The 13640-nt window shown below is 52.5% G+C and overlaps 4 protein-coding genes across 4 annotated transcripts; 2 read left to right on the forward strand and 2 right to left on the reverse strand.

Annotated features, from left to right (window-relative positions):
* Positions 1-303: 303 nt before the first annotated feature.
* Positions 304-1848, forward strand: QC763_711290 (uncharacterized protein; the record flags this gene model as incomplete). The annotated part of the gene is made up of 1 exon (XM_062916123.1): positions 304-1848. The coding sequence occupies one exon, from the start codon at positions 304-306 to the stop codon at positions 1846-1848; it is 1545 nt and encodes a 514-aa protein (XP_062762144.1).
* Positions 593-8088, reverse strand: QC763_711300 (uncharacterized protein). The gene is made up of 6 exons (XM_062916124.1): positions 5995-8088; positions 5770-5919; positions 5335-5670; positions 5111-5275; positions 4150-5049; positions 593-4080 (listed from the first exon to the last, which is right to left on the reverse strand). The coding sequence occupies exons 1-6, from the start codon at positions 6007-6009 to the stop codon at positions 4060-4062; spliced, it is 1587 nt and encodes a 528-aa protein (XP_062762145.1). The 5' UTR covers positions 6010-8088; the 3' UTR covers positions 593-4059.
* Positions 8089-10397: 2309 nt separating this feature from the next.
* CCS1 (copper chaperone) lies at positions 10398-12172 on the reverse strand. The gene is made up of 4 exons (XM_062916125.1): positions 11681-12172; positions 11454-11583; positions 11314-11391; positions 10398-11243 (listed from the first exon to the last, which is right to left on the reverse strand). The coding sequence occupies exons 1-4, from the start codon at positions 11915-11917 to the stop codon at positions 10654-10656; spliced, it is 1035 nt and encodes a 344-aa protein (XP_062762146.1). The 5' UTR covers positions 11918-12172; the 3' UTR covers positions 10398-10653.
* On the forward strand, positions 12159-13358 carry MRPL23 (54S ribosomal protein L23, mitochondrial). Its single transcript, XM_062916126.1, has 2 exons — positions 12159-12592; positions 12660-13358. Exons 1-2 carry the CDS (start codon positions 12572-12574, stop codon positions 13194-13196), a joined length of 558 nt encoding a protein of 185 aa, XP_062762147.1. The 5' UTR covers positions 12159-12571; the 3' UTR covers positions 13197-13358.
* Positions 13359-13640: the final 282 nt, after the last annotated feature.

A 13640-nucleotide genomic window follows, 5' to 3' on the forward strand; every position in this document is an offset into this window, starting at 1 on the left:
ACACGGTGCGTGTCGTGTCTTCATCGCACACATCTCTTCAGCGCTCAGAGCAGGTCGACCAGAACCTGAGAATCTTTTTTACTGTCCATTTTTCTTCGTACGCACGGTACAGCATCCATCAAAGAGTACGTACCTGCATCTACGCACGCACCTCACACCCGACACCTGACGCGCACCTTTTCGTGGCGGAGGGTCGGGCGCCTTCTTTTTCTCTGCCTCGCAGCTCGCAGCACGCCGCACAGTATTTCCACTGGCTGTTCCACAACGACCGAGGCGGTCCTCCAGAAAATCGTTCCAATCACCATGGAGTCCCAGGGAGCTCCAGGAGCTTCGCAGCAGCCACGGAGCCGCAAGCGCCAGCGCACCTCCAGGGTGCCGGAAGCCGGAAATACTGCCTCTCCAGCACTCACCCCTGTCAGCCAGCTCCCCCAGGGCTGGGGGGCTGCCATGGCAAACAGCAACCACCCCCAGGCCGTGCGCAGCCATGTCATTGACACCGTGCCAATTCAGTCCAGCTTCTCGTCACAGCAGCTCGACAGATCCCATGAGCCAGACGGCTTGATGAACAGCTACAGCAACCAACATCATAATGCCCATTCCCAGTACCCCGATCCCCAACCCACCCTCGCCTCCGCCCCGCATCCCGACACGTCTGGTCTGAGCAGTCTGAGCAACCTAGCCGGCGAGCAGCACCAGCATCACGGCCAGCACCAACAACAGCACCCTCACCAGCAGCACGCCCACCACCATCACCCTTCCCAGCAGGCGCAACAGCAGCAGCAGCAGCAGCAGCAGTCGCAACAGCAATCCCAACCCCAACAACAACAGCCGACCCAGCACCAACACCAACAGCAGCAGCAGCAGCAGCAGCAGCGCCCTAGTATCAGCGTGAACCCATCAGCAGCCAAGCCTGACAGCCGCGCTCTCTTCCAGCAGCAATACGGCGGTGTTAAGCACACCGCTGGTGATTCCCCTCCCGCAAACGTGGCGAACCCAACCTCCGCCGGTCCTTCCTACTCGAATCTGCCGGTCTGGCACGGCACGCCCACTCCCACCGGCTCGTCGCAACCCGCGCCTCAGCTTGGCTCGGCCTCCTCGATGCCACCGCAGTCGCCAGTACCAGGCATTCCTGGCGGAGGTGGCCTGGGCCCGCCTCCAGAAAGCATATATCAGACTTTCGACGAGCTGCTTGCCGCAGTACAGCGCCATGCGAAGGAGCAAGGTTATTCCATTGTGAAGCTACGCGCCAGCAACTACCGCGATGGTAAGCCGACGCGCTACGACCTTGTATGCGATCGCGGCGGAGTCAAGTACAACAGCACGGCCAAGAAGCGCAACCCAAGCACGCGCAAGGTTGATTGCCCATGGCGGGCCAAGGCCGTGTGCGAGGTCAACTTGGGCAATCAGTGGAGGTTCGTTGTCCAGGAGGTCCGGCATAACCATGAGGCGCGTGTTGCTGCGGCTCAACCGGGACAAGAAAACACACCTGTCGCGCAAAGTATCCGCAGCCTCAATCATAAAATCGACCGCATCTCCCATGAGATGAGCCAGGGTTTCAGTCGATTGGAACAGGTCGTTGTGCAGCGCTTGGACAACATGGAGAAGCGATTAGAAGCTCTTGAGACAGGTCGACCAGCAATGCTCGGAAATGGTGGTGTACCGTCCATGGGAACACCAAGCATGCCAACTGCTAATATGGGCGGCGGCAATATGGGCAATGCCCCGATGACGAACGGAGGTATGCAGCCGCTTGTGGATAGTAGGATGGGGGCACTGGAAAGCCGCTTGACTCAGATCGAAATGATGGAAGAAGATCCATCACGCCTCTCGCTCATGGTCAACACCTAGGATGGAACAGAGCCAAGTCAAGTGTGCGATCGTTCTGCTACGCCTACAGACCATTAGAAGATGTTGGAAGCAGCCATCTGCGAGTCGGTTATCATACCAACACATGTTCTTCGGAACCACGCGACAAATCCCACATCAGGACTGTCGCCATGTACTCCTGACCTGATCTAGGTTGTATTTGCCGTTTGCTAGGACGAGCCACAACCAAACGGTCTGAACGGAGGTCGCACCAACATCTGTATCATATCGACGCTGGCACGCAAGGAGTCGGGTGTAGAAGCGCCTGTACTCACTCACCGTCGGAGTAAAAGAGGATGAGAAAAGGCGCTGTGGCATCTTGTCCGTCACATGGCCGACTTATTTCAGTTATATTAGTGTGTAGCAGAAGTTTCTGCTTATTTTCCTTTTGTTCTGTGGCTCTTGGGGTTCAACCTGCTTACTGTGGCTTCTCTCGCCCGGGCAAGCATGAGTAAAATGTGTAAATACATTCTGTGGTTTCAGGTGTGCATTTCCTGGTCTTCTCTTTTCTGCGTTTTTAACTATATCCCGGGGAACAGGGTGTGATGAGGCGTCGTGGTTGGGCTTCAGGGGAAGGGCAAGGCATGGGTTGGTTTTGACATGTTTCTTTGCGGCGTTGTGACGACCCTGTGGTTGGGTCTGGGGGTTTATATCTCTACGGCTTCCATACCTTGCATGCCGTCTTCGGTATTTGTGCGCGATTTGCTTTTTTCTGTTTTCTTGGTCTGCTTGGCTGGTGGTTGCCATGCAGACTGTGTGTTTTTTTATTATTCTAAACAACGGAGTACTTGGTATTGTTACTCATTACTCTCCTGTGGGGTGGGGTGGGGTGGGGGTGGAAGGGGAGGACTTATTTGGCTCATCATTATTACAGTTGGGTGATGCCAGGGCGAGAGGTCATCTTGGAGTATATGGGTAGGGCGACACGTCAACTGCGAAGACAACCGACACAAGCAGGACCAAGGCACCCAGCACTGAGATATATTCCCATGTCGATCCGTTGACGACCCAGTTCAGGTTCGACGAATCTGTCTGAATGGGACGCACCTTTGGGGGTTTGGGACAAGGCACAAGCCAGGCAAAGGCCAGAAAAGGAGATTGCGAGAGGGAAGTAAATCAGGGGGGCCACCAAACACAAAGACCAACAAACACACAAAAACTATAGTTTGTACGATGGAATAAACCCTTAAGTGTGGTGTATATATCAATATCAAGCATTTGAATGCGAGTAATTATGGGTCTTTTTTACTAATAGTGACTGGAGTGATGTCTTGAGGGCAACGCTCAAGATGTTAAGTGTTCAAGGGAGAAGGAAGGGCACAACAGGTTGGGGGAGGCATTGTTGAAAAGCGCTGACGAAAAAACTCAATTCACATCACCATCCAGGTGTATAAAGCTAAGCTATGCGTGCCGTCTCTCATCACCCACCCCCAAACCTTTGGTATCAACAACTCGCCCTTCTTGTATCTAAACGTTGCACACTTCGATCCACCCTACCCCCCTTTCCCCCCTCGCCCTCCTACTCTTCCCTTATAATAATATGGAAGTTTCATCACCACAAGATAAAACGCCTTGTTGACAAAGACAGGGAAAATTCATCACAACAAAAGTAAAATGAAAGAAGCAAGACAGTTGAGTAACAGATAACAAAATAAAGGGAATACGATTTCAAAGAAATAATCAAGTTCTCTACCAAAACCCCCCTCCTCTTCCGCTTCCTCCTAGCCAAAGGTGGGATATCAACAATCAACAACCTCCTCTTTTCACCCCCCCCCCATTCATTCCCTTCAAAAGTTAACATCCCAAAAAAGAACGCCTCCTTCTCCGTGTTGGCTTTTTAAAAAAGTAAAATCCAATTCCCCTGAAAGTAAACAAAATGAAAAGAAAAAGTCTTATGCAACAAGAAAAAGGAAAATGTGGTGGGAATATGCTGATGAGAATATGTTCATATACGTGTTGTTGTAAGCGAAGGAAGAGCAGCAAAGCAGAAAGACAAGATATTTTGCTTTTTGTAGTGTAGAATTTTTGTGCCATCAACGTTCCACTCATTACTTCGTATGTTTAGAGGAGCTGGGTGGGTGTAAAGGGGGGGCTCAGTTGCCGGGGTATATAAAATACGAATAATTTCGAATATCCAAGAAACAAACAAAACAAAAAAAGATTTTTGCGTGTCGCGAACAAGAGTTGTATGTATTATTGCAGTTCAACCCAGACCTGGCAAATGGTTAGCATGACTGTGAAAAGGTTGTTGAGGGTAAAAAAGAAAGAAGAAAAAAAACATACCTCCATCTTCCCCGTCTCCGACCTCGCCTTCCTGGCATTCTGCCTCACACCGCTCATCACCATCTCCAGATCATCCTGGTCCACCATCGTGATCAGCTCGGGCGAGTCCTCGTCCTTGAACTTGATCAAGAACTGACCCCTGGGCGGGATGTTGAACTTCTCCCTGATCTTGGCCGCAAAGTCGGGGAACTCGACCGCCGGCCCGACCATGATGTACCGCACGTCGTTGGCGTGCACCTTGACCCTGATCGTTCTCAGCGCGTCCCTCCTCGAGGACCCCCGCTTGGATCCCCCAGAGACAGAACCGGGACCTGGCCTCCTGGGCGCCATCATCTCAAAGTCGCCCTCGTCAAAGGAGCCGTCGTCGTAGTCGCTGCCTTCTTCGTCTTCTTCCTCGATGTAGCGGTCTCGTGGCTGGTTGCCGCCGCGGTTGCTCCGTTGGGAGCGGCTGTTTCTGGAGCCGCCGCCGCCTTGGTACATGTCGTAGAGGTCGTCGTTGTACGTGTCCTCTTCTTCTTCTCTTCTTCTCCTGGAGGAGGGGGGATCGCGCTGGGAGTAGCCGCGGGATGGGGGGGCAGCGGCCGAGGCGGAGCGGCTTGGCCGGCGCTGCTGTTCGCGTGGTCCCTCGTCTGGGGAGGCCTTTTCGTAGCGGTCGCTTGGGCGGGACTTTTCGAGGTTGAGGCGGCTGGGGACGGGCTTGGGTCCGTTGCGGACCGAGGCGGCGCGGCTTGGTTGCGCTGGCTTGTCGTTCTCGGGTGGTGGGGTTGGAGGGAAGACGTTGCGGCTGTTTGGTGGTTCGGATTGCTGTCTTCTGGACTGGAGGCCTGGTTTGACGAGGTTGCTGGCGGCGAAGGAGAGGGCTTCTTGTGGCCTGTCGTCCTTGACCTCGATTGGGCCGGTCTGTTTTGGCTTGTGTGTTAGTGTTTGAGAGTGACATGGTGCTGGAGAAGGGAACACATACAGATTGCTTCATTTCAGCACCGGCAAATCCGGTAAAGGCATTGGCTCTGTCCGAGGCAGCAACTAATCTGGCCTTCCCGAGGTAGTCTTTTTGCTGCAAATTTCGCACCTTGGCCTCATTGGGCCTGTAGACAACACCAACAGGAATCGAGAACACTGTATAGCCCTGCAAAAACAATGTTAGAAACAAAACAACAGTATAGCTGAAACAGATCCTGAGCTCACCTTCGCCTCATCCCTGATGGCATCGTTGATTACATTGTGGTCCTCCACCACCTTCTCCTTGACGGCGTACTGCAAATCTTGCATACCAGCTTCCATTTGCTCCAGGTATATGTAGCAGAGACCACGGTTGAACAAGACCTCGCAAGAGTAGAGCTTGAAGATCAACCCGAGCTGCCCATAGTCGATCAGCGTGTTGCCGCGGAGGTAAAGAAGTGTGTCGTTGAAGTTCGCCAAGGCCTCCTCGAAATCACCCAGCAAAAAGTTGGAAACACCTTGTTGAAAGTAAGCGACGGCGAGGTACTGGTCGAGTTTGACAGCGCGTTGGTAGCATTCGACCTGTGGTGTTTTGTATTAGCATCTATTGTTTTTGATGGGGGTTTTCCCCCCTGAAGCAAAGAGAACAGAGAAAAGGTTGTTGTTGGGGGGCCAACATACAGCTTGCTCGTGCTGGCCGAGTGTGGCATTGATCACGCCCATGTTGAACAGAATCTTGGAGGTATCCGAGATCCTCTCAAAGGCCTGAAGGGCTTCGTCGAACTCATTGTTGTCGTAGTACTTGAGGGCCTCGACCCAAGTTTCTATTTCCTATAGTCGGGCGTATAAGCTGAGCTGTTCTCCACACAACCTGAGCGCGTCCGCAGCTGGGATGGGTCGTCTTACCTGTTTTAAAGACATGGCTGCTCTGGTATGAAAGCTGCAAAGAAAGGGCTATCAAAGCCGGTTTGACCTTGCGACACTCGAGAGAAGCCGTCGCTCGGAAATAGTTTTTCGGTATGCGAATGTTGCTGAAACCTGGGCGGTTGTGCGTCGGGCGGTCGACGGGCGTTGAGGGGTTGTGTGGCTATTAAAGCGTAGGATTTGGGCAGGCAAAGAGATGGAGAGGGACAGGGGTCGGATGCACTAGCTCGGGCTGGCGGCAACCAGGGGGTTGGCTGCTCGAGTCAAGCCCAACCAGCGTCTGGTCTTCCGTCTTTTTGTTGTTGTAATTCCAAAAGCCCGAGTTCGTTGATGAATCCAGTCTTTAATATTTCTACCGTCCCGGTATAATTATGACCCCGATCACAGCCTGTGACCCGATAGCAGAAGAGTTGTTGACAGCTAGCGGCCACTTGGCGTGTGATAAGTCTGTTGTTCTGCTTTTTCTCCTCACAAGACGACCCAAGATGCCACGGGCGACAAAAAAAGAGTAGGTGGACTCCTCCGCTGAGACTGTCCTGCAGCTTATTGGTGTTGCTGTCGTCCCACTTTCTCTGTCTCTCGTCTTCGTGTTCCTCCGCCCTACTGCGGTGTGTGTTCGTCGGAGAGTGTTCCTTGTAATCTATGATCGTGGAGCCGTCAATCTAGACTGCGGCGCGTGCAGCCCTCGGTATGTCGGTTGTGCGAATGGGGTTCTCTTCCCTGCTGAGCTAGCTCTGTTCCTGACGATCGTGTCGATATAGTTATAGTGGATGCAGCAGGCCATGTGCTACCAACGACAACTGCCACAGCGTATAGGTGTCGAATCCAGACTCTCGGGTCGAGAGAAGCGAGTGGTAGGCCGGCGGCGAGCGAGGATTAGGATGCTGACGGTGATTATAAGGAAAAGTATTAATTACGTTAGATAGTTCAAACTGGCATACCAAGAGCCAGAAAGATGCAAAGGTTGAGGAAAAGAATAGGAGCAAGGTGGGAATGACCGGGAAAAGAGCGATCGATATTCGGCCTGAATTGGACAGCAGCCAGCACCGGCGAGCAGGTAGAGGGCGGGAAGGGCCTCTTTTTCGGACACCGTCCGCCAGAAGCGAGGAATCAATCCGTGGGCTTGTTTGGAGACGGCCAAACTGGGGGAGCTGATCATGCAGGCCCCCCGAGAAACTTGGCTTGCCAGGTCTGGGCTGGCTTTACAAAACGTGAATGAGGCCTGGCTTGTGGAGGAGGTTTCTGAAGCCCACTGTTACAGACGACAGGGCTCCCCCTCTCAACCTTCGAGCACTGTCTCTCCCCTGTGGAGCTATCATCCCAGGGGGCACTGGTCGAGGGGCACGCAAGGAGAAACATCCGAGACTGGTCGAAAGAAGTAATAGGGCCAGGGGAAATGTCTTGTTTGGGATTGCCCAATTCTTTGGATACACGGGATCATTCTACGTCCCGTCTGTAGTGAAAATCCTGAGGCTCTCCCTGTCCGATCCCTCCGGCAATAGGGCCTAAAGAGGGCCCGGTGGTGGGAACAGGAACAACGAATATACCAGTCTGCATTGGCAGGATGGTCCATCGAACGTTTTCATCAGTGTCGTCGAACCACCTCCGGAAGCGTCCTGCTATCACTGGAAGACTCCGAGTGAAAGGTGCAGAGCATGGTGCCAGGGATCGAACGGTCCCCTGTCGAGGCTCACCGGATTGGCAGGGTGCGGAACGTCACTGGCGGCGGCGCCATTTGCAGCCATGCGTCAAGGTCACTGTGCCTGGGCCGCTTCTTCAGCTCGCCGACGACGCCTGTCATCCGGCCCATGGTCTGCTGTCACTGAATGTCATCCAATATCCGTATCAGACATGGCGAACATAAGACTGGCCTCGGAATGCCTCATGGGATGAAAGATGGCTAGGATATCAAGCAACACAACGACAGCTCAGCCATCCGATATCTGTCACCAGGTGTGGGTGTCTTTTTGGATGTCTATGACCGGCAAATAGGAGCTTTCCCGGGACGGGAGGCAGAATGCGATGACAACCTCTCTTGAAATTGTGCATGAGAAAAAAGCTCGTGAACCAGTCGTCGAGAGTCTTGGCTGGGCGGTTGACTGTGTCTGTGAGACTCTTAGGGGTCAATGCAATGCCATTGTCTGTCACAGAGTCTTTGGCACCCCTGCGAATCACAGGTTGGCGTCCCTCATGCACCAAGTGTTCCAGAGTACCCTGGACGACCGTTGATTGGGCCAGCCCCACACCAACGCAACCCCTGCGTTGCAGGGCGGTTAATTCAACCTCCACACTCTACACTCGGCCCCCCACACAACTCTCAACTTCATCTTGAATCTTGAAGACCGAACACCGCTGTGTAACACTCCAACCAGTCACTCACCCAGTTCTGGGCTGGCTGGAAATCCCTTGAAGACTGTATACAGAACACGATCTGTATGTCGGCTTACCGATCCAAAGACCTGCCCTATGATCGTAGAGCCCGATACTCCCTTGACAGCAAGTATCATGTGTTCAATCAAGCCGTTGCCGGCTCCTAAGGGCACGCTTCCTCCGACAGTTGGATATCGCGTTGCAATAAGCGCTCTGGGAACACATCTGATGAATCGACCTTTTCCATCTTCATATCAGTTTTAGTGGTGGTGCCATCACACGGCCAACATCGAGCCTTTCTCAGTCGATATTCTATTCGTGATACCAAGAACCTGCACAAGTCTGCTTGAACAGCAAGAGTTGTGACCATGTGCTGGTGACATATGCATAACTCGGCTCTGTGATAGTGACGGTGACGTACACAATGATGGACGGCCCTCCAATGGTGCCATCGTAGGTTTATTTATGGTGTCGTTCACGACTGGGCGCGGGAGGGCCATCTCATCTCGTTCGCTGTGTGCGAATCAAAGCTCAAGAGGCTCGAGTCGAAGCCGGGGACAGAACGCTAACGAATCCGTACCAAGCACTCGGTTACCACGCCATGTGGAGGTAACGGAGAAAACCAGCGGCCACTCAGGTGCGGTTGCGTTGAGAAGGGAAATGGTGAGGCCGAAAAGGGAACAGGACGCCGGCAGTGGAGCAGGATACAGTGTCAGACACAACCCAAAGACAATTTCAAATAGAAGATTGCGAAAAAGAAGGGCCGGAAGCATGTGCTAGATGCCGGTGATAATTTCTGTGACCTCAACAACTCCTTTTCCCAGCATGTGGTGTGGGTTGTGTTGATGTTGGAGATGGATCTGATGGGCTGTCGTCTCTGGCAGTGATCACTAACGATTTTTTGCAGTTCAAAATTCTCGGCCCCTCCCGTCTTTGCTGCTGATCGACAGGGGTCCGAGCGCAAAGAACTGTGGATCTTCCCAGGATGGCACTGAACATTGCTGAACAGGCGAAACTCGCTTCAACTTCAGGTTCCCGGCAGTTCAACTTCACATCTGATGTTTGGTCGCAACCCACAGACTTTTTTCTTCTCTTTCCGTCCAGCTTTGAAGTGCGCGATATCACATAAGAATATTTTTATCTTTTCCCACGTCATCAAGCTTCAGTTCACCTCAAGTTCTGGATAGGTATTTCCATCAGTTTTTTTTCCATCAGTCATCCAGGGGCACAGATCTCCAGATGCAGGCCAGCGGCTGTATGGACAGCTGCAATGGAGACCCACGTCGTGGACAAAAGAATGGGCACTGCAAAAGTAAGGTACCACATACTATATTCTCCCATGCCTTAAAAGAAACTTAATAGGCCTCAAAAGATAGTTTATAGGCTTTGAAATATAGTGAGAGGCCTATTTGCTTTTAAAAGGGCGTAGGTTGACAATGATTACACGCTTTACCAGCTTCCAGTACCAGTCATTTCGTCCACGGCGTGAGACCTAGACTGCCGGCTGCTGTGGTATTCGACCTGACACTCAAAGGTGGTGGTACTATCGTCGACCATATGCACTCCTCCTATAGGTGCCCTAAATCCAGGCAACTGTTGAAACTCCCTGCTACAGAGCATACCTTAGGAGTTGTTTGCACTTGGCTACACACAAGGATTCATTCTCAGTTTTTTGGCCCCATCTCACCTCCCCCCTTCTCCGTCTCATGTTTTTGACACCCACTCTCTCTTCCAGCTTCCGGCGGCGTGGGGGCTGGCCTTCGGGACCAATCCCGTCGACCCAGCAGGTGTGTGTTTCTTCTCGTGCATGATCTACGTTAAGAGAGTCCGAACATCCTCCCGGTGTTCCTACAACCCTTCCACACACGCATACACAATAATCCTGAGATTTCACAAAGGAAAGAAAACCAGAAGGGGGGACGGAGACGATCACCCTCCTGTGGTTCTGTCTAGATGCGGAGGGTAAGCCCGCGCGCATCGGAAAATCGACACAATCTCATTGTATCACCATGGGAATTTTGCGTGTTTGATGAAACCAGGCCGCCTCCTTGTGGCGGCCACCTCAAGTCTCACCACTATCGCCTATCAACCCTGACCTGTCTTTATCCAGCCTCCAGGACCAGAAGAGACGACATTCGCCATAGTAAAGAATCCCCATTTTCGTTCAAAAAGTAAGCTTAATTGTTTTACAACAAGATCCATATCTCTTGGCAGAAATATCACTCCCCCTTTCGAAACAAGCCCCCCCTTCCCATCCAAGGGCCTTCTCAATCACAGCATCCCTTTTGATACCTCATCCTTCCTTTCCTCCCACAAGGTCTTCCCCGTGCAGGAGCAAACAGTCTTATCATTATCCCAAACCCCGGCACTCCTCGCGATGATCCCAACCACGGTGTTCTCATCATTGGTCAGGGGCTTCCCCTCGTCGCTCTCGTCATTGGGTGAGATAACCAGAGCGTGGCCGATGACCTCCCACACCTGGAAGGGGTGGTTGAGGAAGACGGTTCCCCGTCCGTCTGATCCTATCTCTACCGTACCCAGGATTCCACGAGGGGTGGTGGGTTTTGTTTCGCTGTCAGCAGTTGTTGTGGTGGTGGTCCCGCTCCAGATGGGGCCCGCAGAGGTGACCCCGTCCTGGAGGTTTCCGTAGGCGCGGATGGTGGCCCGGTATTTTCCTGGTGAGAGGCCGCGGATGGTGAGGTCGACGACTGTTTCTGTGGGGCTTACTTGGACCATCCTGGCGAGGCCGCGGACGAGGCGTTGGTTGATCCAGCTGCCGGCTGGCTTACTGGCTGAGGCGGAGGCGGCGGCTTCTTGGACGGAGCGGCGGTAGTAGGTTTCTAGGATGCTTACTGCCGCGCCTGGAAAGATGTGCGTGTGAGAAACCTGAGGCGGGGAGGGATAGGTATGAGAAGAAGGGGGGGGGCTTACTGTTTGAAGCTCCTGAACCGCGGAGGATGGCATCACGTCCGGTGGCTTGAATGGCATCGACGATGGCTGATGGTGGTGCTATGCAGAGGGAGAATGTGTGAGTTTTCTGATTTGAGGACACGGTTTATGAAGGGACTCACCGGTTCCTTCAATTGTCACCAGCTGCTCCTTGACGTCTGGTTCAACCTTTGTGATGCCGGATACTTTGAACAAGGCTTGCGAAATGTCTTTGGCGCAACTTTCACAATGCATGGGCACTGCGAAGAGAGTCTGAAGAGCCAGATATTGCGGTTAGCCTTGTTCCTGAGTGAGGCTAAGGCAAGCCCTAGAAGATCCCATGATCTCAACTTGGCAGTCTGAGACGTACCTGAAAAGGGGTTGTAACGGCCATTTTTAAAGAAGATGCGGTTGCCGCTGAGACTATTGGTGAGTTGGGACTTTTATTTCCTGGGAATATTGGCGACTGGGATCGCTGCTGTTGCTGTTGTTGCAGATGGAGAAGCTGCCGTCGATATGTGTATGCGCCTGCAGATGCTAAGAGGGCGATGCCACTGAGACTGTATGCAATGGGTTTTGTGAAGCTGAATTTGGGGATAGGAGGCATCAGCCAGCCAACCAACTAACAAGCCTTGATTCAGACAGATGGACGAGATGACTCGATGAGCAAGATGTTTGTTGGATAGAAGCAATGTCAACTTCTGCTTGATGATAGAATATGAGAATGTGGAGATGTTACGGTCAAATGGATCCAATGTGAATCTTTCAGGGACTTGATTTGAAATCCAACTTTTCTCTTAAATAATAATTCCGTTATGTCTTCGCCGCCTTCCATCAGCTCATCGATCGCGGGGCAGTTTCAAGGCTCACCAACCGCGGGGCAGTAGGCGGCATGGGTTCCAGCTGTTTCTGGGGATCCACCTTTCGCTCTTTCTTAACCGTTGTAGCCCGTGCACACGCATTTCCACGCCCCTCGGTATGTTCGGTAAAGCTCACCACTCACCGACGGTGAGGAAGCTGGACAATTTTTTGGGCCCCATTGACCAGACCCTGCCGACAATCGCAACTCCAACCAGCTCAATTGACACCCCTCCCGCCAAACTTACCTCCGCCATATTTTGATACCCCTTGCGGAAAGAGAGGTTCAATTGAGACCAAAAAGGTGGTTCCCGTTTCTTGGTGCGACAGTTAATGAGGGACTCGTTCCCAGGGGCTTGATTGCTTCACTTTTCTCAAAGAACCCCAACACAAACCCGCCACAATGTCTCAAACTATAGGCTCTGTAATGCTGCCCCCCCCCCCGCTTGAGTATTCTTGAGCTTCAGACTAACATCGCTGCCTTTCAACAGACCCGCCTTGCCTACTCAAGAGTATGGCACCACATCTCCGCCTCGGCCCCCCACCCAACCCTCTCAACCGTCAAGTCCCCCCCGGAAGCCGTCACCCCCCCCTCGCTCGGCCGTCTCGCCTCCCGTATCGCCATGATCCTCATGGGCAAGCACAAGCCCATATGGGACCCCTCCACCGACTGCGGCGACTATGTCGTCGTCACCAACTGCGCGGCGCTGTACACCACCGGTCACAAGAAGTGGAGGAAGACATACTACCGCCACAACACCAGACCGGGTTCGCTGAGGACGATTACGATGGATGTGCTTATGGATAAGTTTGGCGGTGCCGAGGTGTTGAGGAAGGCGGTTAGTGGCATGCTGCCCAAGAACAGGTTGAGGGACAAGAGGCTGGCGAGGTTGAAGGCTTTCGAGGGGGATGCCCATCCGTATAAGGAGAATATTATCAGGTTTGGGGGGAAGAAGGTTGGCCAGACTGGGTGGGAGGATATTGTGAAGGCGGTTAGGGAGGGTGATAAGGCTACGATCCCGTCATGAAGGGGTTAAGGCGCGGTGGTGGGTTGTAACGATAGAGTATAAAATCATGGAATGGAACTGGGTTTGATATACGTGACGTTGAAGGCTACTGATGGCTGGTTTTTCTGAAATTCAGATATCTGTATTTGCACGGTATGGGATTGCCAGGGGGGCGTAAAGCTGAGATTATGGGTGGTCAAAATCTTGTCTGTACATACATTATTTTGGGTTTGAATGTAGTTCTTGGAAACCATAACTGCTCGCGATCCCAATTCATATGTTTCTGAAGTGGTGCTTGGTTTTAGCTGAGACACAAGAATAAACTATCAAATCGAGAATGGTTATGTTGTCTACGTGAAGCCTTTTTGTATATATGATACTCGCAGCATCTCTTCTACAGTTATACCACATTGACAGAGCGGCAGTGATTCACTCTTTTACCACACCTAGAGATTAGACTCCTCG

Source organism: Podospora pseudopauciseta, assembly GCF_035222475.1.
Source record: "Podospora pseudopauciseta strain CBS 411.78 chromosome 7 map unlocalized CBS411.78m_7, whole genome shotgun sequence".
Lineage (NCBI taxonomy): Eukaryota > Fungi > Ascomycota > Sordariomycetes > Sordariales > Podosporaceae > Podospora > Podospora pseudopauciseta.